This window comes from Camelus ferus, chromosome 7 (assembly GCF_009834535.1).
Source record: "Camelus ferus isolate YT-003-E chromosome 7, BCGSAC_Cfer_1.0, whole genome shotgun sequence".
NCBI lineage: Eukaryota > Metazoa > Chordata > Mammalia > Artiodactyla > Camelidae > Camelus > Camelus ferus.
This window is the reverse complement of record NC_045702.1, coordinates 22393150-22420506: the sequence shown is the minus strand read 5'-3', so window position 1 is coordinate 22420506 and position 27357 is coordinate 22393150. Positions and strand designations below refer to the sequence as shown.

Genomic DNA, 27357 nt, shown 5'->3' with positions numbered 1-27357 from the left:
AACAGAGTACAGGGACATGTACAAGAGTTGGGAAAACAGACAATTTTATTAATGGGCAGACACTCCAAAAAATGAATTTATATGTCTCTTTCTCAGTCAAGATACTAAGATTTTTTAAAACACACTATCATGGTGACAGAGATGTCATGAATGTTGTAGGAAAAGAAGCAATTGTTACAGAACTAATGAATTTTCATTAGAGTCATCAGATCATTTCAGAATGGGTTAAGTTGCCACCATTTGCCATTCCCATTAATATCATTGTCATGTAAAAGGTTTAATTTTCAGCTATTTTTGTTCTAGATAAAATCTTTGTCATTAAAATGAGGGATGATTTTGATATTTAATATATTCCGTGGCATACTCTAGTGTGGTACTAATTTGGCCTTTTCAGTATTCTGCATATTAATTGACAATCCAGCTCTCCTCCACTCCCCAGATAACTAAGAACTGAAATAGAATGGACAGCCAATCAAGTCACAGAACACTGAAAGGATCAACATGGAAGAAACGTGTTGCTCTAATCAGGGGCAGACACAAGGCACTAAAATTATTTTTTCCCATCCTAAGGACTAAGATAAAAACAGCAATGGTGAATGGTACCATCTGAATCTTTTTATGTGACAGTTACCAAAGTATAGCAATGCTCCTTAAAAATGAAAACTAAGTATTTCTTTTTTTTTAGTGAGACGACTAAAACTGTGATCTCACTTAACTTTTAGAACAATGCATTTTATCAGCTTCTGCAACAATCGGCAAATCATTCCTGTACTGGATTGTTCAAAGTAATCTGTTTCATGCACACAGAATGTGTCCTATAGTTGAGAATGTACAGGATCAGTGTGGAAAACTTCTCATTTCAGTTCATACTCAAATAGTTTCCTTCTTTTGTTGAATTTTCACTCTGGTAAGACCTGAAATCAGCCGCTTAAATAATGCATTAACCCTGCCTTCAGAAGCGGTTGTTTTCTTTGGAGTGGGCATTTTCTCATAAGGATAAACTTGGGATTCTTACCCAAGAAGGTAATATAATTTACCATCACTTAAAGTTCAAGTGAATGTTTTGAATTATTTTCAGAGCAACCGTGATATAATTTAAAATTCCCAAGGGCAAAGATTACAGCATCATGGATACTTAAAACAGGAATGAATAATTGTCCCTTAAATAAATTAACCCAATCTGTCCATCAAGACAAAGTCTTTCCTACATTTTCTGCAACAGCACAATACTGGAACATGTGTTAAACACACTAAATATTGTGTATAAATTTTCATGCTCTGTTATATGTGGAAGAATATACCCCAGACATCTTCAAGTCTTTTAAGAGAAAACCTTATTCCAATAACTTTAGACTCTTTGTCTTTGCTAATTAGGGATAAGCCCAGATCACTCCCAAGGTCTTTTCCTGCATTGAAGCTTCCAAGAAAAACAATAAATTATCAATATAATTTCCTGCAAGTTCAAACTTACTCAAAAACAGGCAAAGGGTACTTAAATTTTTCCACAAAGCATTGTTATTACTATTATGGAAAAGTATGCAAATTTTATTCAGTAATTCTCAGTAAGAACAACAGTCATTGTGAAAGAACAGTAAAATATCTCCTTTCATCTGCAAAGTTATATTGTTAACCAATCAGCAATAAGGTTTATGCCCTAAGTTGTTTTTTCTTTTCTGTTTTTTCCACATAGTAGAATGGATTTACAACCTCATGGCTAAATATACATGTGGTAAAATGCCTCCAGAGATTTGGATGTGAACCTTGAAAAATCCTGGAACGGGGTTCATTAGCCTCCTATTCTAACCAAGTTTTCACTTCTTGCCCTTCACCTACCGTAAGCTTCAGAGTTTGAAGTAAGAATAAAACTGCCAAAAGTCAAATATGACAATAAGAATATCGCTTACGTATAGCCTTGCAGGCTGCTTCAGTATTGTTTTAAAATGATTACCAGTCTTCATCTCTCTAGTAGTTGGATGTTAAATTCCACTGCCTTTTTTTTTTTACATTTAATGACTTGCTAATGTAAACTTCCATCTAGAACAATCAAATAGGATGTCATTTATTCAAATTTACAGTGGCTCTAATGTGCCAGCAAACTCCCTTGTCAAAACAGACACCTTTAAAAAATGTTCGCCTGAGTCAGGAGCTCTATTTCCTAAATTAGCACCAAAGTGTCACCTTGACAGACCATGAACAACAAAATCATTTATAATAAGCCCAGATTCCCACCAGAGTGGACAAACCTGGGTCAGGCATCTGTAGGAGTTCTAATTTTTCCACACAGATAAGAGAGCGCTTGGAGATGCTCCGATTTCCGCAACCTGTCACCTCCAAATACAATCATCTGATAAATACATGCTTACCAATCTCCCTCGAGATCTGCGTGAAGGCCTCCACGCCACTCTCTCCATAGTTGCCCTCGGAAGCCAGAGTCGACACATAATTCCACCCCAGTGCTGTCACAATGTCCACCATGGCCTGCGCTTGATAGGAGTCAGGCGGGACCACCCGAGAGAAGAAGTCATACCTGGTGTTATCACTTAGCTCCGGGGCTGTGGATGCATAGCTGATTTGAGGTATCTGCAAAACAAATGACAGGTCATTTCAACTCATGAGGAGTCTTGTCGGAAGATGGATTGTCACACAGGACACTAAATAGCCAAAGCTATGCCAGAAGCCTAGACAGAGCAGCCTGACGCCTAACGAGGGTTTCACCATCCCAATGTGATGTATTTTATCATGGTCTGTGGGGCTCATTTTCTTCCAAAGCACATTTCCAAACAGCAAGAAAGAACTGAGTTTTGCTTCAGGTTTCATTGTTTTGGAAGCCAAAGCAAAACATGTGCTTTTTGTTGTTATTGCTTTTTTAATTCTGTGCATGGTAGTTCTGGGGCAGAAAAACGAGGCAGAAATGAAGGTATACTGCATACAGGCCTCAGAAAAGGTCACCTCTGAAATCGTCTTTGGCTTCAGGACATAAAAGCTACATAACAATGAACAGAGAATTTAATATGAGATTGTTTTTACACTGGATACCATTTCAGTCTTCAGATTATATTTTGGTAAACTGTTTTAAATATATCGTTTTGCAAGTCTATTCACTGTTTATTGATATAATCACTGAGTACCACAAAAAGATCTGGGAACGGCTTACCATGTATCTTCTAATTAAAACATCTTTCCAGCCTCCCACCCCTCAAAAAAAAAAAAATCACAAAACAGAAATCCATACCATAATTTCTTTAGGAAAAGAGACTATTTTCTGGCATAGCAGAGTGGATTGCCAGAAGACATTTAAAATTTGAAATCAGCGGGGAGGATATAGCTCAGTGGTAGAGCTTACACCTAGCATGCATGAGGCCCTGGGTTCAATCCCCAGTACCTCCATCAAAATAAATAAGTAAATCCAATTACCTCCCCCTTGCAAATAAATTAATTACATAAATTTTAAATAAATAAATAAAATTAGAAATCACATGTTGTTTCTCCTAAGTAAATTCAAACTGAGTAACATAATGACTGCATACCACAAATCTACCCCTGAAAAAAAATTTAATGCAATATTCACTCATATACACAAGGGAAGATTCTTACTTTACCAGTGAAAAGCACAGGACAGAAGAAAACGCACATGTAAAAGAAATACAGTGGATTGACACAACATTGTAAACTGATTATACGTCAATAAAAATATATATACCAAAAAAAAAAAAAATGTACCGCGGAAGGACACTCAGGCTCAACGAAGCACAAAAGATGCAGGAAATCTGGCAAACAAGACAGGGAAGGACATTTCGGCCACAGGAAACTGCATGTCCAAAGGCATGGAGTCAGGAAAGGGCATGAGAGGTCCCAGGAAGTGCAGCGTTTCACATGTTGGAATGCAGGATACCAAGGGAGAAATGTCAGAAAATAAAACTGCAAAGCTAGACAGAAACCAGGTGATGAAGGGAGAGTTAGGTTTGACAAGGAGTGTGGATTTGATCACCAAGCCCACTGGGAAGCACAGCAGGACTGTAACCAAGGGAGTGCCATGATCACATTTTTGTTTCAGAAAGATCACACTGGCAGCAGTGGGGAGAGGAGCAATCCTCAAATTTTAGTGCCCACTGGGGCAGCCCCATCCCGAAAGATTCTGACGTAGTATATCTAGACGTCCAGGAATCTGCATTTTAATCTGCCCCCCAGAGGAATCTGATGCAGGTGGGCCCACACTATGTTTAGAGATACACTGAATTAAAGGGAAGTCGTACTAGATGCAAAACAACCAGTTAGAAAACTGTTACGGAAAGTATAAAAACTAAACTGAGACAGTGGCCAGTGAAAGAAAGGAAGGCTGTAGAACCTAAAAGCATCTGAAAGACAAGGAAAGGTGTAGGTGATGAGGAGAAATGTGCAATGGCTCTCAGTTTATGACTTTGAGTAGACGATGTTTGCCATTTACCAAAACAGACAGAAGAACAAGTGGAGATTTGGAACATAAAAATGACTAATTCAATTTTTGATTTGCTCCTTTTGAGGCTTCCGTGAGATGAGTGAAAGTAACTAAAAAGTGGGCAATAATATAGGGGGATCTAGAGTTTAAGAGATGTACATCTCATCACTCCTCTGCTGTCATGCTATGGTGTGAAATCTCTGAGGTCAAAATGACTTCATGATGCACTAACTTGACACTTGGTTGAAGATGCAGGTTTTACTTGTACATAAAACAGTTAACTGTGCTCTCCATCAGATCCTGCAGCTAATGTCAGTGCTCTGAGGTCAAAGAGGCTCCAGTTCCATCTTCCCACACAGGGCTGCGAACTCTGGGATCCAACTGTCACCCCCTGGCCAGATGATTCCCAAGCCACGTGGAGGTTTTGACTCTCCTCTTGACATCTTTGAGAAGTCCCCAACATCTAAATAACCTTTCATAGGTCTAGAGAGTCCTACTCCATACTGATGGCCAGTGAAGTGTTTCAAGACATAAAATTACCCAGGCAGAAGTAGACGAAAGTGCTTGGAGCTCTCCAGGGTACTGCAGGATTTGTTCCGCTTCGGTATAACCCATGCCTACCTATATTGACTACAACAATGATTTCACACCCAGCTCTTTTAGGTCCTGTTCTCCTAATGGGACCACATTAACTTGCTTGTTAACATTACGGGACCTTGAAAACCAGTCTGACCTGCCTCCTTTTTGTCCTTTTGCTTTCTCTGCCAGGTACACCAGACATCTCTTGGTAGATTATCCCCTTGATTAAGCTTTGTGCCTTTGTAGTACGGGACTACTCAGCAAGAACACCTGTCCAAATCTCAAGCCACACACAAAATCTTGGCCTTTTTTACCTTTTCTGGCTTGCTTCTAGAGGACCTGGGAAAGAGATGATGGATGATTCGGTGAGATCAACCCTTCACTACGTAAAACTTTCTCAAAGATCAAGAGCATATGCATTTCTATGTTCTAATAAAAGAGATTCAGCAGCCTGACCTTCATTTTGGAAGGAATTCTGTGCTTGTGTGGGTATTGTTGTGTGTGCCTGTCTGTCTGTCTGAGAGTGTGTAGGAGGAGATAGAGGAGAATTCTACAGCAACTTCTATTGCACTATGCCATTTCCTTGTTCTGTTTGGATCTATAATAATCCTTCCACTTCCTCAGCTACTCAGAGTCCAGCAGTAAAATGCCCTTACAACCCCCACCCTGCCTATAATAATGAGCCACCTCTTTCTAAAAATGAGCACAAAGTGTGAAAATTGAGTGTTTGAAACCAAAACTAATTATCTCAAATTACTACCTTCAGTCAGTCACTTTCAGGGCTGTTTAATTAGCAGTCAGCATCATGTTTAGGATCAATTAAACAGGTGTAAAGGGTATATAAAATAAAAGTTCAGATAGGAAATGGTTGTTTGAATAATTAGATAAAGGACTCTCTCCCCAAAGTCTTGAAGAGTTTCCTCTCTGCAGATCAATGTGCGGAAAACTGATGTGAGAGTACGTGTTTGTGTTTTCATTTGTTCAGTTTTTGCTATGTCGCACGCAGGCTACAATACAAGACATTAGGATACTGACCATACTTCAAGACAACTTTCAAGTTGCCTTGGAGTCACATCTCATTTTTGTTTTACTGTGGTCAACCACTAAGCATTGGCTCATGAAGCATTTTAATTTCTGTGCCAGCATCCCCAATATTTCCACTATCCTCAAATTAAACTTCTACTGGCAACTGAAGTGGGAAATTTTTTTTAAAAAAACCTGGAATGTTTCTGTTTCTTTTCCCAACACTGAATCCATTCTAACTAATCCCTTCACCCTGGAGGTTTCAGCAACCAGAAATAAAACAACAATAAGGAATCCCGTGGGTGGTGCATTGAAGTAAGAGGGGGAAATGAGAGGGAAAAGGAGAGTGTATCAGGAGAAGAGATGTTAGGGAAAGCATTCGCATCAGCTCATCCTTTGTTAAGATGTCACACTCTTTATAAGCCTCTGTTAACTCCTACTTGCCCATTCAAAGTGTAACATCCCAACTCTTCAGTCTGGCTGCTGAAGCCCTGATATCAGACTCTATCCCAACCTCCTTCTCAACTTCATGCCTTTGCTGTCATACTCTGATGGCATCTGCACCCCTGGCCATGCTGTTCTCTGTGTAGACAGATTCCCCTCCTCCACTTGGTGATCTTCTGCACAAGCGCAGCTCAAAAGCTCCCCCTGGGAAGCTTTCACTAACTCTCTTGGGCAGAGCTGTCTTTTGTGGCCCCTCATCCCACAGCCTCCATCATCTGCCATAAGAACCACAATTCTGTGCTGGCTTAGGAGCCTCTCAGGGACAAAGTCTCTGTTGACATACTTGGTGTCACCAGTACCCAGCCGAGCAAGTGCTCAGTCAATGTTTGGAGGCAATTAATTACTCAAACTATGGTAAGCATTGTGACACAGCCTCTTCCCCCATGGCCCTCTACCCTGCATTCCACCAAAATATTGTGCAGGCTATTCTCCACGTGCCCCTCCTGGTCCTTCTCCATCCCACTGTGTGTCCTAGGAGGTTGCTTTGTGACTGTTTCACCTGGGCTCCCTCGCCTCAGGCTGTCAGTTGAATTTGGCCAGTGGGAGGCACCTACAGAAGATGGGAGGACAGGAAGAGACAGAGATCAGAGCACTGACTCCCCCATCTCCTTCGCAACTGACTCGGTGTTTCTCTACCTAAGTCCACATCTGCAACTTCCAGTGATCAGTCACTGCCCTTGTCCCTTTGGTCTTCCCACTGCTGCTAGTTCCTGAGTACTCCGCATCTCAGGTTGGGGTGTTTAACTGTGCCCATGTCTTATAAACAGTCTTTTTTTTTAATTGAAGTATAGTTAGTTGCAATGTGTCAATTTCTGGTGTACAGCATAATGTCCCAGTCATGTGTGTGTGTCTGTGTATGTATATATATATACACACACACACATTCATTTTCATATTCTTTTCATTAAAGGTTATTACAAGATATTGAATATAGTTCTCTATGCTATGCAAAAAAAATTTGTTTTTCATCTATTTTTATATATAGTGATTATGATTTGCAAATCTCAGACTGTCAGATTTATCCCTTCCCATCCCCTTTTCCCTGGTAACCATAAGATTGTTTACTATGTCTGCGAGTCAGTCCTTTCATTAGCCTCTCTTCTATTGCCCTATGAGCGTGCCAGAAGCCTGCCAATCCACCCATTCTTCCAGGTCTGTAGAAGGGACATCCACTGCCCTGCTTCCCCATCCTCAGCCCTGCCCTAACCTCCTACCCCTTCTCCATCCACTTTCCCCTCTAGCCTCCTCCACCACTGTCCTTACAGGACATTTTCCTTTCCTTTCTCTTTCAGTGGCTTAAAGCATCAAATTACATTATTTGAAAACACCTGTCATTTTGCCTTTTTTCCCGTTTCTTATTTCCCTTGTATTGAGGTTTCATAAGAACATGTGTGCTTAAAATAAGGCCATATTTCCACTACCCAAATAAAGCATATTTGAGGCAATTAATTGCAGAACTCAAGAGACTCATCACCACATCCTTCCTTAAAAATTGTTTTAGCTTCTGCTTTTCTGATCATTGTCTTGGTTAGGAAAAAGCTCCTCTCTTTCTCCCACTACATTTTCACTCCAGCCCATAAAAGACGAGATTCCTACCCCCAATCTCACCCCTCCTGGGGGGTTCTAGATGCATTATTTCCTACCTAGACCTCCACCTCTTACTTATTCTCCCCGAAGGGGAGGGGAACTGAATGAGAAGTCAGAGTGCTATGTTTACTGAGCAAGAGTGGGTAAGGCTCTGCCTTCATTCTCTGACCTACACACACATCCCAGGTTTCTTTCTTTTCTCTGTATAGTGAGGAACAGGCAGGGCCTCCCTTCTTGGAACGGAAGCCCACCCCTCTCTGTATTCCATTGACAACCAGGTACGTGAGAGAGGCCTGAAGCCCACACCACTGTTTGAATCAGCAGACATCAAGTCTTCTCTGCAGGCAGAAGCGGGTCTCAAGGTTGAGACACAGTGTGGGGCGAGGAGGTACCATTCTGGCCTCAAATCCACGCTAGCTGAATTCTTTCCAATCCAGTTCTTAACCAACAGCCATGTGTCTGGGAAGTTATCTGGTGTTTGCTCAGCTGTTAATAAAACTAATTACTTGATCCACATTTAGCTAGATATTCCGTAAATCTTGGACTTACTTACATACTCTGATTCGAAAAGTTTAACTTAGATCTCAAGGAGGCAAAAGTGCAATTTCAAAAGAAATTCATTTACAGTTTCTTAGATGTGTTGTTAAAACTACAAACATATTTTTTTTTTTAAATAGAAGGTAGCGGGTATTATTGTCCTCTAGCGTCTGTCCTCTGCTTCTTCTAGATAGAACCCCAGATTTTTACCTAGGACTTGGCCACTCAGAAAAAGACTACATCTCCCAGCCCTCTTTGCAGCTATGATCATTATTGTAGTGGGAGTGTAACTTCTGCAAAGTGTCCTTAAAGAGAGAGGGCAGGTCTTTCTCATGCTCCTCCCACTTTCCTGCTGGCCAGAATTTGGATATAATGTCTAGCATTCAGTTAGCCATCTCAGGCCATGCCCTAGGGGTGGCAGAACAGAAGGGCAGGCCCAACCTAGTCCAAGCCATTGTGATGTCTGGATTCCTGAAACCACCTGACTGGCCTCCTGCTTCCTTTCCCACCCCTCTTAGATCCATTCTACACGAGCAACCAAATTCATCTATTAAAAAAAAAAAAAATTAGAGAATATCAAAATCTGGCTAAAAGTCCTTCAGTCATGTCCCCAGTGATCTAAGAATAAAGCCCAAACCTCTTTCCACAGGATCCTGTGATTTGGCACCTGACCACCTTTTCCCCTCGCTCACCAGATCCAGCACTTCCTTTCTGCTCCCTGACCCAGCCAAGCCCTATTTCTTCTCCAAGTCTCATGCCTATTGTTTCATATGCCCTCTCCAAATCCTTCCAGCCTTTTCTCATCCTTCCGCCTCAGCTCAATGTCTCCTCCTCCAACAGGCCTTTCCACACCACCCCATCTACAGTGGTCTCCCTGCCCCCATTAGTACCCCATCTCCCTAGTTATTTTCTTCATTACACTGATCACAACCTGTACTAATCTGTGTGTTCTGTTTCCCCTACTAAAATGCAGATTCTCCATCAGTCCTGTTTGTGTTGTTTACAAATGCAACATGGGCTTCTGGCACATAGTAGGGGTTCAATAAATATTCACTGAAAGAAAAATGGACCATCCACTAATCAATCAAGGACTCTTTGTATTATTTTCTTTCATGCATTGTACTTTTGAGATTTTTCCATAAAACTATTTACGGAAAAAGTCACCCATTTCCCATTTCCTTTATTATGCAAAGATCTATTCATCTGCTAGAGCTTCTGATTAACATGAGATATCCGTCGTTACTAAGCTCAGGAGATAGAATTTCAGCCCGAATCAACTGAATGCCTTTTCATTCAGAGCTGTGCAGACGCATCATAGGGAAGCATACAGTAGCCACTGAGCTTGTTGAAGAGCTGGAAATGGCCGGGAAAACGTCGTAACTATCTTGGCAAACACTTTGATGACTCATAGACTTCAACCTGTCATTAAAGAGGAATAAAAATTACATTTCTAATCAAGGACCACATTCACAGACTCTTTCATCATTTGCACCTTCTCACGTGTCCCTATCTGCAAGGTGGATATTCTAGAAAGGGCTGAAAGTGCTTACATCTTCCTCAGATGGACTGGGTCTCTCCCTGCTACCATCACTGAGTCTAACTGCACATGACTGACAGGGTGAGATGCCGTGTTACTGAGATGCAAAGGATCTGAGGGGATTTTAGGCACCAGAAATACTCTTTCATGACCCAAGAAGATTCCTTTTCCACACCAGCTGCCTTTGTAAGGTTCCCCACTGTTTGCACATTAAAATACTATGGTAACTGTATAGCACAGGGAACTATGTTCAATGTCTTGTAATAACCTACAATGAAAAAGAATATGAAAATGAATCTGTGTATGTATATGGGTGACTGGGACATTGTGCTGTACACCAGAAATTGATGCATTGTAATTGACTGTATTGAAAAATAAAATGCAAGATAAATTTAAATTTTTTTTAATAAAATAAAATAGTATGGTAAGTTTCACACTTTCCATGTCTGCTCGAAATGACATGAATCCCACATCCATTTCCCCCAGTTTCTGGTTTGCCAAAGACTCCTAGGAAGCCAAGACACTTTTGACAAACAATGAACCCCCAAAGCATAGCTCGCAGGAAGCTCCTCAGAATCGTAGGCAATTTAAGTCTTCCTGCAAGACTTTCACACGTATCTGAGGACAGATTTGCAGACAGAAGACAATTGAAGACACATCTTCACCATCAATTCCTGCCAAAAAGGTTTTTGTGCTTTTTCATCTCTACAAACAACCTCGCCCATTGACTGTCGACCTTAATGGTGGACGAGGTTGCCGGTACGTTCTTGGTGCGGTTCAATAGCGTCATTGGTTTTCTCCAGTGAAAGATCAGCTTGAAGCTGTGCTCTTCCCTCAGGAGGTAGTGTCTGTCTGAGCACTTCTTCAGTGATGCTGGCCTTAGCAACAGCAGCCATCACAATGAGAGCTTCCCACCACCTGGTCCTGGGATGGATTTGTTGTCACTGCAGAACCAGGTCCAGAAAAGCATAATGATTACAGCCATTACCTTTATCTTTTCAGACCTGACTGCTCTCTAGTATTAAAACTACTAGCTGCTTGTGGTAAAACATGAGAATATAATCAGAAATTGTAGAAAAAAGACTGAGTGAGGATTAGAATAAATGTCCAGCACTGACCCTCCCCTCTTCACACTGCTCTAAGCTTTCACGCTCCTCTCAGCTTCATTAAAATGGAGTAAGGAGAGGGGAAGGGAGAGAGGAATGTGGAGCCAAAGAGGGAGTAATAAAGAAGAGTGATGACTATCCTGTGTTTGCTTCCAAATACATGAAGCGCAATTCCCCTCGCAAACCAAGACCTGCTCAAAGAGATCCTGCCAACGCAGCAGACAGAGAGTAAGCTTCCTGTTTGTACAAGTTAATGCCAAATGTGACATCAGTCCATGACTTTCTTCTCAATTGAATCCCCACCGCTGATTCAGAGAAGGTGTTTGGTGTTTTGATGCAATGCACCGTGGGGCTTAGCACAAGAAAAGGAGAGGAGGTCTATTGAAATGGGAAATCATGGAAGCCACAGAGAGAGAGAGAAAGAATGATTTCATTGTACTGTTAATTTTATCCTTCTTCCCAATATCAGCTCATCCAGAGTAAACAAAATTTATCTACACACCCACACTGAAAGGGCCTGTGGTCAATTAATATGGTTGAGTGTAGGATGATGTTAGTACGTTTAAGGTCATGATACAGACCTTACCTCTCTCCAAAACCTTCCTTCTCACAAATGCCCAGCACCCACAACCAAGCCAAACAGAGAAGGAAGACACAAGGCCAATCCATTCACACTAGTAGATAAATAATTCAAAGATGGTTTGCTGCTGATGGTGAATCTGAAATGTCAGCGGCAAATACGAAGAAGACCAAGTCATAGGAGGCCCACTTTCTTCTAAATATGAAGACTGCATCTTTGTACCTATGCATGCCTGAAAGTACACACATACGTTACACTATAAAGGCATTTCTTGGTTTCACATAATCCACTTGGATATATGCTACTAAGTTGTAAAAGGGTATATTTATCAGCACTTTTTCAAGGCATTGTGTGAATCTAGGAAGCAAAGAAAACAAAGGGCACCCATGAATTCAGGTAACTTGGGGGGTTGATAAAGGCACTATTCTCAAGGCAGGGGCAGTATATAGGGAGTGGCAGCGGAAAGCAATCATCCAGTAAAATTGAAAGAGGGTAGTTGCCACCACTGCACCCTAAGAATCAGAGGAGGAGTCCTGGACAAAGCCACTTGAAAGAAGCAACCACACCCCCTCCACCCCCGCTGCAGAGGGACAGAGCAAGCCCCTGGCACCCCTAGAGGGAGGGATCCAGGAAATTATATCCTGACCTGTCTGCCCTCCCTGACCTCCTACTGACTCTCACTGGATCCACTAGAAACCAAGGGGCCAAAGAACCTATTGATGTTGTTTGAACAGAGTTGCCTCCCAGGGCAGCAAACAAACAGTATAATAGAGCAGGTGGATGGGAAGGCCAAGCAGAAGCTACCCGTCCCTGGTCTCATTCATCACTGATCATTAGACATTTTAAATAAATTGACAGATGGCGGTCCAGATATTCAGTTTTCTATTATATTGCTTTTTTGTATATAACTTGATGCTTTCAAATACTTTTGGCAGAACATCTACTCAAAGACATTTTGGTTTGGCTATTGGAAATTCCAACCCTAAAACTAGGACAATTAAGTTAGCACTATCTTTTGGAAAATAAAATAAGAATGCCCTGTTAATGATTTTAATCAGTTGGTAATGACATGTGATTTCTAACCTGTCTATTTAAAATGAAAGACAAGCAATCCATTAACATGAAAGAATTTACATATAGACAACTATAATTATATCCTATAAGATTAATAAACCTTTTTTCACATCTGCTAATTACATTTTGCAATGAGAAAGCACAGCAGCTCCTAAGGGAAAGCATTGTGATCATCTATCAAGTCACTAGCAGTGTGGGAATTTTTAAGCCTAACAACCCTGCAAATATTCATTCAAAAGTTCCGATAGCAAGTTGGATTTAAAACCTTTATTTTTTTAAGGTTTTCCAACTAGTTGTTCTAGTTTATGGCTTCTCCTGATCTTCAATTTTTCCTTATTAAAAAAAAGTGAACCCCGTACTTTTTGTCTAATTTCCACACATTTCAGCACACTGTGATTTCTAGAAAGTCATCACCAGTACATATGCAGTCTTACACACAAATTAAAAAGGTTAATTCAGTACACACACATTTTCTGATTAGTGGTTAAATTAAATTTAATGTCTTCTTAATAGTTACTTTTGGATTAACTCATTCAACAAATTAGCTCCCACTATGTGCCAGATGACCATGACAGGCCCTGGGGAAAGGAGCATAAATAACACTTGGTCCCCCCCACCCCCACGGAGCAGATGGCCAGATGGAAAAGACAGGCATCAAATAAACAATCACCCAAATAAACACTTAACAGCAGAAGTACAGGCTGCTAAGAGTAACAGAGGAACTCATCTGGTCCAGGGGGTACTGGGAAGGCTTCGCTGAGGAAATGACGTTAAGCTGACACATGAAAAATGAGGGAGTAAAGGAAATGAACACTGAACCACAGATTGCCTCTCCCTTCAGACTTCCATCAGATGTCTAAACCACCCAATTTGTACAAGTGAGGAGGAGGGGCACGCGACTGACAGGTACTTAATTTCAGAAACTTGCCACAGGCAGAATAATATTAAACCAAAGACCACTGTTCCCCACGCTTTTTACGCATACTATTTTTAACTAGTATGCACCTACTTGGGCTTCTCATATCATTTCTATTTAAGAAAATAACTGTGTAATTATCAGCAGGACATTGCATTATGTTCTCATAGATCCTACAGTTTGTAGGGGTCAGGAGCGAATAAACAAATGAATGGAGAGGTGGACGATGAAAGAATAAATGAATGAATCCACCAGAAACTAAGTTCTGAGAAGAGAAACAACTTTAATGCAAGAACTCAGGAAAAAATAAATGTATACTTTACATACTTATAAGCTCACAGGTCATGGTTCAGCGAGAGCTCGGACCCCACTAACCATTATCACACGTGGCATCAGAGTGAAAAGGAAATACTAACATCTACTATTGGCAAATATGAGCTCCTTCCTTTGGTTTCTATCAGTCGCTCCGGTTCCTTATGGGATGGAGGCTTCCCAACATGCTGGCCAGATACAAGGTTGACGCATAGGACTCAGGCAGGTTGGGCAGCAACCATCCAGCTCCACAAGGGCAGCCAGAGCAAGAGGGGATAGTCAAGATCCGAGGGCCAGAGAGAGCATGTGCAAACACAAGAGGGAGTGGGTAGCAGAGGCAGAGATCAGGAAAAGCGGAAGGAGAACGAAGACTGTTCCAAGCAGAGCAGACGGCCTTTGATAGACACAATGAAAGAATATTCTTAGGAAAAGCAAACAATCCAGTGGTCTAGGTACAAGGTATTCATGAGCCCCATTCAGTCTAGTTTCCTGTTTGTTTCTTTGTTGTTCATTTGCTTTGGGTTTTGATTTCAACAAGCATTTGATAAGCACCTCCTCTTTGCCAACACTTACATGGCTTCTATGAAAACTCATTCTCTCAATTTTCCTCGTAAATGTCCATCTCCTTTGTTGGCTGTTATTCTTTTGTTTCTTCCTTTAAATGTTAGTATTTTTTAGGATATGGCCTAGGCTCTCTTTTCACTTCACACCAACTCCAAATCTATGCATCCAGATTAAATCTCTTTCCTGAGCCCTACACCTAAGTCCTACTTGTCTGAAAACTCCTCTTGAGTGTCCAGCTGGTATATCAAAACCACACATCCAAAACTTGTCCCATCTTCCCCAGCATAAACTGGAAGCCGACCGGTACACCAAGGGTCTCAAGTCACAGCCAGCCCAGTCAGCCTGGCTCCAAATATTTATGCATGCTGCATTTTCTTATTGCATATAACAATTTCTATCTGCATAGTGTTGAGTGTTGTCCATCTAGAGCACACAGTGTGTGAGTTTGGTCTCCCTTGTCTGGCCCTCATCTTTTCTGTATCTTTCATCGGTCAGCCAATGAAGACTTTTTCTAAAAATTAAATTTAGGTCCAAAATTCCTTAAAAGGAAAAAAAAAATACCCACGTGATTTGGTAGGAAAGATATATTCATGCTGCAAAAATTCAATGCACCAGCACTGACTACAGAACCTGTTGTCCCTAAGGCCTTGCTGCTCAGGGCTGTCAGCAAGCTCACAGCAACAGGGTCACCGGGCAGCTTCTTAGAAATGCAGAACCTCAGACCTGCTGAATGAGAATCTACATTATAACAAGATTTCCAGGTGGTTCATGTGCACCATAAAGTTAGAGAAGAACTGCTCTCATCTAAAGCATAACGTGTCCTCAGGAGGCTTGTATGTTCTTTTGAAAACTTTCCGTATCATGCTCAAAGGGATTTAAATGCATTCATTGCAGGGATTATTTTGGTAGATCTGGATGTTGTCATCAAGAGGAGATAGAAAAGTTCTCTCTAGGTTCACGTTATGAAGAACTCGGTTCCTTGAACATGGCATGTTCCCTTCCCCTAAGGTGAACACCACCTCCTGATAGCTAGATATTTCTTGTATTCCCACTACTCAAAAGTTATAGTTCTATTTCAGGAGCCTTATGTAGCAATTCTCTGCATCAAATTCGGCATGAAGTTTACTTTTAGTGTCCTGGTAAATAAATCTATAGACCAGTGAATACATCACAGAAAGTGTTGAGTCAGTAAGAGGTTTTTAATTACTTATTTGAAAATAACAGATGAGTTTTTGAAAAAAAAATTTGACAAAGGCTGCATGATTGAATGTCAAGTATAAGATGCAATGTACCTTGTTATCAATAAATTTCTCATGGTATTCATATGCAGCATGATCATTTATTTAGGAGGACTTTTTTTTTTCCATCTAATTATTGTTGTTTTAGAAAACTCATGAAATATTTTTTTTCCTTTTTTTCCTTCTGTGCCTTCCTCAAGAACACTCAAGCCCGTGTGCCCTAAGAATAAACCAGCCTTGTTTTCAGAAGCCTGAGTTTACAAAGACTGTACAGCTGAATTATCTAGAGAATAATTCCTCCAAGGTTTCAAGAGGAGGAATTGGAAATATAAATGGATGGAGAAAGAAGTGCTCAGACTCAGAATCCGGGACTCAGAATGATGGAGATCTTCATTTTGCTCCCTCCCAGTGCCCAGGAACCCAGGAACCTCATCAAAGAACCTCATTGTATGCTTTCCATGGAAGGAATGGGTCACTGCCTTTAAACAGCCCATGGGGGCTACAATGACCATCTCTACAGTGAACACCGCCATAGCACTGGAAACTGAAGCACAGGCCTAAAATATGACAGTCATGGAATTTCTTGACACACTAGTCAGTATGGCTCAGTGCCAGAGTCATTTGATACAGAAGAAAAAAAGTCTCTTGCACTTGAGTTTTGAAGATCAAATGCATTCCTAACACCTACCCCGTATCAGAGGGTTGGCTTGAAAGCTGAGACTCGGGGTTATACCGTTAATCTTTCACAGATGCGAGTAGGTGATCCATGTATGTTGTTAATTAACTGCCTACTAGTGACAGTAAAACGACTCAGGATTCCTGACTCCTAATATCTGCAGCCTACCTGGTAAAACTGCTTCTCATAAGCTTCCCATATTTTTGGTACTTAAGTGAAAATATACTTTTCCTTTTTTTTATGAAGAGCTACATCTTTTTTCATAGACCATAACTCAGATATATGAAGACATTTATTGTTTTTCCAATTCTCTCCAATTTTCTAAATAATCTAAATATGTAAATGTTTTCATAATAGTTTGCCAGACTGTATGTAAATATCAATGAGCCCTCATTTTTAAAAAGAAGTAAAAAAACACACACACACACAAACAAAAAACCTTTCAGGCACTTTTGTCTTTAAAAAAAAAAATACCATTTCAACCTCAAACTCGATAAGACTTACATACCACTCTAGATGCCCTTCATTTTTCCATTCTAAGGAATAAAATTTGAAAAAATTTAAAGCGGCTCAGGGTGACATTTAAGAATAAAATCAATCTCAAATTGAGACTAAATACTGAAAAAATAGACTTTGTAAACAGATAGAGTGTGACAACAAGTGGGGCTAAAATAAGAAAGCAGAAGACACACATACAAGAAGAGGAGGATTTGGAAACGCTGAAAGATGGGGAAAATGATTTTCAACAAATGAGACTATTTTAGGAGAGGAATTAAGAAAAGTGAGAAGAAGGTTAAATACTGGATGAGAAACCAGAGTTAGAAAAATAAGGCTAGAGACTGAGGGGAAGAGGATGGGCAGAGACAGCAGGGAGGCTTGAGGACTGAATATCAGAAACAGAAAAAGAAACCTGAAAAGAGGAGAGGGAGAAATGGGAGGCTTCAGCAGAGGGTGGGCTAGGCAAAGAAGCCACTGTTTCTCTCCAGTCTTCCATCTTTGCTAAGGGGCTGCCAATGACCTAATCATCTGGCAGTCATCTTTCTGGGCTGGTGTAGACTTGGTTCAGGCTGGTCTTGTAATTGAGCAGGACCCTCTAGGGCCTCCCTGGGACAGGCCCCCACCCCTTCCCGTCCTCTACCTGCCTCTTGTTTGTAGAAAAACTTTAGCTTTCTAGGCCTTCCTCAAGTTCCAAAGAATAACTTTAGTCAGAGAAGTGAGAAAATGCAGAAAGAAAGGAAAATAGTCAAGCAAGACAAAACAATAATAGTTTAGTCATTAAACAAAGTCAAGTGCCTTTATGTCCTCCTCAAGGGCTATAGATAATATTCTGAGCCATGTCCTTTGAGCCATTTTGCAAATACTGAAATGCCCACCAGGTGGAAGAAGTTAATGACATGATGCTCAGACTATGGCCATGACATAAACTACTCCATCTTGCACAATTCTAAGAACTGGCCTCAAGGTAATGAAAACAACATGACCCTGGAATTGAAGATTAACTGTTCTTAAAACCATTAAGGCAACACAGATCAGATCACCACATGATCAATTTCAACAATTGTCAGTATGCAGATACTAACTACTATATATAAAATAGATAAACAACAAGGTCCTACTGTATAGCACAGGGAACTATATTCAATATCTTGTAATGACCTATAATGAAAAATACTATGGAAAGGAATATATATAACTGAATCCCTATGCTGTACACCAGAAATTAATACAACATTGTAAATTGACTATACTTCAATAAAAATAAATAAATAAATAAATATATAAATAAATAAAATGATTGTTGGAGCTCACTGTGCTGTTCTGCATGGAGATCCCCCCTCACTTGTACACCCCTGAAACTCCCCTTTAAAAGCTCTTACCCGCCACATACTTTCTTTCTCACAAGTGATAACATCCAATCATGCTTATGACTTTGATCATCATCCGTACTACGATTCCCAAACTTAGCTCTTCAATCCAGATTTCTTCTCAAAAATGCAAATCTAACACCAACTGGATAATGGACTTCCACTTAGACATTTCAAACTTACCTTAAGTTCAATATGATCAAAACTAAATGCACAGACTCATGCTTCTGGCCAAGACGAAGTAATTGGGACTAGATGTGCTCCTCCCCTCTTACTGTAAACAACTAGGAGTGGACAAAAAAAGTAACTACTTTTAGACCAGAGGCAGTTCAGGACTGTGATCTCTGAGAAAGGGAAACAAATGAGGTGAACCCTCAGACTGCCCTGGCTTTCTGTCTAAAGGCACCTTCTGGACTGTGGAGTAGGGAGGGGCATCTGAAGCAGAACAAGGTGATCCCACTGAATTAAGAAAACAGAGTTCAAAGAAGCTGGAGGGACAGTAATTTGTCAAAGAACCAGAGAAAAGAATGCTAAGGAGAGAAAACCCCAGAAGTCTGCACAGGCTTCCCCTTGACTCTGTTGCTAAGTACTAAGAACTTTGTACACTTTAAATATGTTATAATTTTATTTGTCAATAAAGCTAAAAACAAGAAACTCACTTTAACATAAAAGTGCAAAAGGTTAAAAATAAGAAGATAAAATTATATACCATAGAAATACTAATCATATGAAAGCTAAAATAGCTAAAACTAGACAAAGACTTCAGAACTAGGAATGCCTTCTGAAATAAAGACAGACATTTCATAGATAGAAACATAATAAGAAAACATAACAATCCCACATTTATATGAAACTAAGTATAGAATATCAAAATATATGAAGCAAAACCTGACCTCAAAGGAAAACACAAATCTACATCTATAATTGGAGGTTTGAGCACTCCTCTTTCAGGAACAGATGGAATAAGAAGACAGAAAATCTGTTAGAAGCTGAAAGATTTGAACAATACTGTCAAGCAAATTGACAATACACATCTATAAAACACTCCGCCCCAAACCTATGAAGAACCTATGAAATATTTACCAAGATAGACCATATGCTGGCCCATAAAACATATTAGTTTTTTTAAAAGAATTGACATTATATCATGTCTGTTGTCTCACCACAATGTTATTAAATTAGGAATCAGTAACTGGCAGATAGCTAGTAAATTCCTCAAATAATGAGATACTTAAATGCACACTTATAAAGAACCCATGGGGCAAAGAAGAAATTTATTTAAAAATTAAAATTTAAAATTTAAATGCCTACATTAGGGGAAAAAAACAGAGATCTCAAGTCAGATAACTACTTTTTGGCCTAAGTTGCCACAGAAAAGAAGAGAAAATTAAAACCAAAGCAAGAAAGACCTGGAGAATGTCATTCTAAGTGAAGGAAGTCAGAAAGACAAATATGAGATCGCTCACATGTGGAATCTAAAAAAAAAACAAAACATAAATACAAAACAGAAACAGACTCATAGACATAGAATACAAACTTGTGATTGCCAAGGGGGTGGGGGGTGGGAAGGGACAGACTGGGATTTCAAAATGTAGAATAGATAAGCAAGATTCTACTGTATAGCACAGGGAAATATATACCAGATCTTATGGTAACTCACAGCGAAAAAAAATGTGACAATGAATATATGTATGTTCATGTATAACTGAAAAATTGTGCTCTACACTGGAATTTGACACAACATTGTAAAATGACTATAATTCAATAAAAAAAGTTAAAAAAAAAAGAAATCATTGCATTATAAAAAAAAAAGAGAGAGAAATGTGGAAGCTACAATTATATAATTATTCTGCCAAGTACCAAGGCTCTGGGAAAATCAGACTAGCTCAGGGTTTAAAATTTCATTGAATCTATGTGCAAAATTATCCACCTTTATTTTCGTTCTTCTCTTCCCTCCCATTAACCTGTGAACCCTTTGAAGCCATGAAGCGGTATTTGCTCATCGTGAAATACCCTTCGGTCCTTGGTACAGTACCTGACGCAAAGTCATCACTGATAAACACCTGCTGAGTTGAACTGATTGAAATGTATAAAATTAAACTAAATGAATAGGGTGTGGCATTCAGGGAAGGGGGACTTTGAAAAGATCAATTCTCTGTAACCTTTATTATTCTTGCTACTCTAGTGATTTCATGTGTTTTCCCTAATTCAAAATAAAAAGAAATATCAATGCTCAAATTTGTAGCAAAGGTGAGAAAATATTTCCATTATGGCAAGACTTACACTGATATTGGTGTTAATTCGAGAAAACTGGGAGGATGTCTATACTTTTGATTTCTCTCACTATATAGAAAATTTAATAAATCAACACCACTGAAGCCCCTCAAAAAAAACCAAGTAAGAAAGAAAGAAAAAGGAAGGAAGGAAGGGAGGGAGGGAAAAAAAGAAGTAGATATGAGCAGAAGTATTTTCATACTCATTTCTTGGAGTATGAAAATAAAAAACAAACAATAATCAATGAAATCAAAACCTACTTTTTTAAAGCCCAATAAAATTGATAAACTTTAGCTATGCTAATCAAGAAAAAGAAGTAAACATTAATTACCAATAATAGGAATAAATAAGAGGAAATTACTATAGATCCTACAGACACACTAATGATAATAAAGAAATATTATGAACAACCTCATACCAATAATTCAACAACTTAGATGAAATGGACAAATTCATAAATTGAGGAAGTAAATTATAAAAAAAATTAATGGAAAACTTGCATAGCACCATATAAAGAAAAAAATTAATTTGTAATGTAAAACTTTGCCATAAAGAAAACTTCAAACCCAGATGGCTTCATTGGTAAGTTCTTTTAAACATTTAAGGAAGAAAAATACCAATTCTATACAAACGTTTTCAAAACATGGAGAGGGCACTCATCTTACGAGAACAACATTATTCTGATACCAAAACCAAAGACATCAAGAAAACAAAAACTACTCTCTAATATTCTTTATAAATATTGATGCAAAATTCCTTAACAAAATATTAGCAAGTCAAATCCAGGAATATACAAAATAAATAATAACAGTGACCAACAGGGTTTATCCCAGGGATGCAATCAATTCACTTTATTAATAGGATAAATAGAAAAAACATATAATCATCTCAATTGATGTAGAAAAAGCATTTTGAAAAAGTCCACACCCATTCATGCTATAAAGAAAAATAAACATGTTATTTAATAAATAAATAATAAACTCTCAGCAAATTATGACCAAATAGAAACCTCCTCAATAAAGAATGTCCATTGGGAAAACCATCTATCATATGTAATGCTGAAAGTCTCCATGTATTTCCCCTAAGAGTGTATACAAGGCAAAGATTTCTATCTCACCGCTTCTATTCAACATGATGCTAGAATCTAACCAGGACAACAAGGCAAGCAAAGGATGGATGGCTGGATGGCTGGATGGATAGATAGATAGACAGATAGATAGACAGACAGACAGACAGACAGACAGACAGACAGACAGACAGATATAATAAACAGATAGATGATAAATAAATGGATAGATAGATAGATGACAAACAGATTGGAAAGGAAGAAGTAAAATGTGTTTACTTTCAGACAACATAATCATCGACATAGGAACACTAAAGAATTTACAACAAAGTTAATAAAATGAATAGGTAAATTTAGGAATGTCACAGGTTGTAAGGCCATTATAGAAAAATAAGTTATATTTCTATATACTAACAACAAAATTGGAAAATAAATTTTAAAAAAATACTACTTATGATGGCATTGAAAAACATTAAACACATTTAGAGGAATAAATTTCACAAAATATATACAAAACATGTACACTGAAAACTATAAACACTGCTGAGAAAACTTAAAGAAAACATAAATAAACGAAGAGACATGATGTGTTCATTGATCAGAAAACTCAACATTGTTGCAATATCCTCAAATTGATCTAGAGATCCAGTGCAACCCCAATCAAAATCCTAGGAGGCTTTTTCTATAGAAGTTGGCATGCTGATTTTACAATTGATACGGAAATAAAAAGGATCTACGATAGTTAAAATATTTTTGAAAAATAAGTACATACTTGGAGAACTGATTATCTTATTTCAAGACTTACTATAAAATTCAATAATCCACAAAGCAAAGTATCGACATAAAGATAAACAAAGTGATCAACGAAATAAAATACAGAGTCCAGAAATAGTAGGTTGAGTTTTTACAAAGGTACCAACACCCAAAGGAGAAAGGATAATCTCAACAAACGGTGTTAGAACAACTGGAATATCCGTATCAGGAAAAAAATAAACTTTGACTCTCACACTAGCCATAAAAATTAACTTATAATAGACCTAAATGTAAATGATAAAACTATAAACCACTAGAAGAAAAAAAGAGAAAATCTTCACCAAGTTAGATTAAGCAAAGAGGGTTAGATAGGTTACAAAAAGCACAGTCCATTAAAAAAATTGATGTTGAGCTTTGTTATATCCTGCCTCTCTGTGTCTCCCTCCAAATTTCCTTTGTTGAAATCCTAACTCCAAAGTTTGGTATTAGGAGCTGGGGTCATTGAGACGTGATTAGGTCATAAAGGCAGAGTTTCCATGATTGGGATTATAAAAGAGACCCCAGGGAGCTAGCTTGTCCCTTCCACAATGTGAGGTTGCCACCTAGGGAGCAGGTCCTCACCAGACACTGATATCCTGATCTTAGACTTCCCAGTTTCCAGAACTGTGTAAAATCAACATTTATGTTTGTAAACCACCCAGTTTATGGTATCTTTGTTATAGCAGCCCAAATAAACTAAGACTTCACTAAAATTAAAACTTTCTGCTGTTCACAAAAACATCATTAGTAAAATTAAAAGGCAAGTCACAGATTGGGGAAAAATATTTGCGACAGATATCTGACAAAGAACTTTTACCAGAAATTTTAAAGGACCCTTAGAAATCAACAAGAATACAAATAGCCATAATTTTAAAATAGGGAAAACATTTGAACAGAAATTTAGAAAAGAAGATATGCAAATGGACAAATCTTCAGGTAAATAAAATTAAAATTACAAGCAATGAGATACCACTAAACATACACTAGAATGGCTAAAGATAGAAATTGACACTATCACGTGGGGATAATGATGTGAAGCAACTGGAACTCTCATACCTTGCTGGTGGGGATGCAAAATGGTACAGGCACTTGATAATAATTTGGCAGCTTCTTTAAATATTTTTAAATTGAATATACATATAGACACATATACGTAAAATTAAATATATGCACACAGCATACAACCCAGAAATTCCACTACTAAGTATATTTATCTAAGGGATGTAAAAACATGCCTACATAAAGGCTTGTATGCTACTGTTCATTGTAGCTTTATTCATAATAGCTAAAAATTGAAAATAACCTAAATGTCAACCAACAGGTGAATGGGCAAACAAATAGTAGTGTAGCCACAGAATGAAATACAAATCAGCAATACAAAGAAAGAAACTACTGATATACACAATAACAGAGATGAATCTCAAAACTATTATGCTGAGCAAATGAAGCCAGTCCCAAGACTGCATACACTATTGTTCCTATTACTGAAATTTTAGAAAAAGCAAATCTAGTCACTAGTGATAAAGCAGATTGGAGATTGGCTGGGGTCAGAGCAGAGTGAGGACACTACTGCCACAGGGGCAAGAGGAAACGTTTTAAATGATGAGGAAAATTCCCTGTCTTCATTGTGTTGGTGGTTACACAGGTGTATGCATTTGTCAAAACTCATAAAACAATATACTTAAAATAGGTGCCTATTATGGTATATAAACTATTCTTTAATAAAGTTGATTTTTTTAAAAAAATCAATGCCTGATCAAGTCAGATATAATACAAGAGCAATAAACACTTAACTACTACAAGGATGCGCAGCTGGTGTGGCAAAACATGAATAAGTTATTAATCTAGGAAAAAATGTAATGGGAAGGAATGCATTTATATGATAATTATGGTCTACTCTTTAAGCTTAGCTAATACAGTCATGCATGCAAATAGAATCTGATAGTCAGTCCTATAAAAAATAAAACATACTTCTATTTAAAAAAAAAAATCAATGCCTGGCTTCTTCTTCCACCCCAGCCCACACCCTTCAAAGCCAAGTCCTTCTCAAGTCATTTGAAACTTGGGTGTCCTGCTTTCCCACTCCCATCTCTCTCAACACTCATTTTCATGCAATCGCCTGTTCTGTTTACCTTCAAAATATCTCAGAGCCTTGATATATCTTATCTCCACTGGCATGTCTCCAGTCCCACATCGCATTATCTCTCACCTGGATTTCTGCTGGCATCTCAGCATGCACTCTTGTGTCCATCCAGTATATTTCCCACTCTCTAGCCCAGTGCAGATCTGATTATGATAGCTTTCTATTTTAAAAACTGGACTGTCCTTACCATGATCTAGAAGGTCTTGCATGATCTGGTCCCTGCATACCTCTCCAACTGGTTTCAGTTATCCTATAGGACTCCACACTCCAGCCACAGTAGCCTTTCTTTCAGTTCTGAAAGGTACTATGTTTCTTTTCTCTTTAATGCCTTCTTACTTGCTGTGTTCTACGCTCATATACCCTCTTCACCTAAATCCTTGCTCATCCTTCAGACCTCTGCTCAAACATCACTTCCTCAGGGAAGCCTTCCCTGCCTCCTGCCCCCAACAGGTCAGCGCCCCCAACACAGTTGCTTATAATGCTCTTGAGTTTCTCCTCTACAGTACATATACTATTGGAATTATATTATTATTTGTGTAGTTTATTGTTTGATGTCTGTATCTCCTGTAGGATTTAAGCTTCACAAGAACAATAGTCCTGTCCGTCTTATTCATCATCATGTCTCCAGTACCTAGTATTAAAAGGTTCAATAAACATGAATAAATGAATGCATATAGCCTACAACAAAGAACAAAGTAAGATCAAGTAAACCCACAGAAACGATAAAATTAAGTGTCAACAATGGCCTTCTCTAAGAGTAAGAAACTTCCTTAATCACTGACATTTTGTTTCTAAAATGAGTCCAGAGGGACCCAGAACTCCAAGTAAAGTAAACAAGCCTATAAAAGGTGAATGTCATTTTATCTGTAAGGGTTTATTCATTGTAATCTCTATGTTTTAAAATCTAAAACAGATGGACTCATTACCTGGGATGGGACAATGCGCATCAAGAAGAAAAATAAAATGAATCTAAAAATATAATGATGCAGGAATTCATAATAATACCCAGAAATTCATTGGTCACCATTGGACATTGCTTGGGCACTAAATTATTACACTAAAAATTGATAATAAATGGGAAAAATTAAATATTTAATTTGCCTTAAAGTAGCTCAGACTAATTAAATAGTGAATGCAGGAAAATTCTTTATAGAAGAATGATATCTGATACAGAAGGAATCATTTTTCTGATGATGACATCCAAATTTGTTCACTACCTTTAGGCCTAACTTGACTTGGTCTCTCCATAATACGTTTCAAACAGCACATCCTTCATGGCAAAGTCAGAGGTATCTTTCTTATTTCCCAGGATCTTCCATGCCAATAGATCAATAGACTGAAGCATGGCTTGTATGAGGAAAGACTCCACATAGAGGCAAATTTGGGGACATTTAGTGGAGAATATTGAAGGCCAGTACATAGAGTCTGTGCTTAATTTGGTAGGTGATGGGAAACCACAGGAGATTTTCTTTCTTAGTGATGGTGTGACATTATCAGAGCTGTGCTTTATAAAAATAAATCTGGCAGCATATATTAAAATAGACTGGAGAATGAAGGGACTGGAGGTGGGGAGAGAGTTGTGAAGTTATTGTGAAATTTAAGGAGGTTGTCGTGATGGCCTGAAGTGGGGTGAGAGCAGTGGGAATGGCAGATTCAGGAGCCAGAGGGGAAGTATAATTAGACAAAGGCTATCGGTTCTGATTAAGAAGGAAAAGCAGAAATGTATAAAATGATATCCACAGTGTGATCATTAATAAATGACCGTGATCATGATAACGACGACTGTTAGGAGTCAGTTTGCAAGCGCCAAGCAGTCAAAAATTCACAAGACTTTGTTGGTAAAATAAAATGTTAAGTGATTTAGCAACACTATGGCATCAGAGTCTAACCAAATAATAGAAACCACTTGAGTATTTAAAGCACAAATACTACAATACAGAGAATTCGTCACACAGGTGACAGGGGAGGGGAAAACCCAGAAGGCAGTGATATAACCCAGAGATTAGCCCCAAGAGGAAGCCACTACCATGCATAAACCAGAGGGGGGGGGGGAGGAGATGGTGTAACCAGAGCCAGTGGCCAGGGTCACCCAATTAAAACTGAAACCCTGGTAAGCCAGTACCACGGGAGCTAAGGCTTCAGAGGAGACATAGCCACCACCACAAATGATTTTCAAAGCAGAGATGGAAGGGGAGAAATAACTTAGAATCTCTCCCCTTCTCATCTGCCAGTCTCCTACCAGTGTCCCCCATTGACAGCTGACAGGGGAGCCAGGGAAATGCCAACTGCATGACAGTTGTAATACAGGCAAACCAGAGGATGGGGGAGACTGTAATACAAGAGCAGGTGTACCAAGGGCCAGCACGGCTATGCAGGCTAGGGTGCAAGCCTTCAAACGTCCAGCCTAAGACTGAAGAGATCCAAGTATAAAACCAAGCAAATTCAGTAAATATTCTGTAATCTTAAATTTGAATTGGAAATATCAATGTACATGCATGGTTTATTTTTAAACATGTATTTCCTAACTCCATCTCTGAAATTGCTAAATG

General features: G+C 38.8%; 1 protein-coding gene across 3 annotated transcripts in view; it reads right to left on the bottom strand.

Moving 5' to 3' along the window:
* The window catches only part of GRM8 (glutamate metabotropic receptor 8), a 677086-nt gene that overhangs the window by 541788 nt on the left and 107941 nt on the right, over positions 1 to 27357 (bottom strand). For all 3 annotated transcript variants that reach the window (XM_032483576.1, XM_032483575.1, XM_032483577.1), the window contains exon 3: positions 2364 to 2580. In XM_032483576.1, the coding sequence (XP_032339467.1) occupies positions 2364 to 2580 (217 nt within the window). The remainder of the gene's footprint in view (positions 1 to 2363; positions 2581 to 27357) is intronic.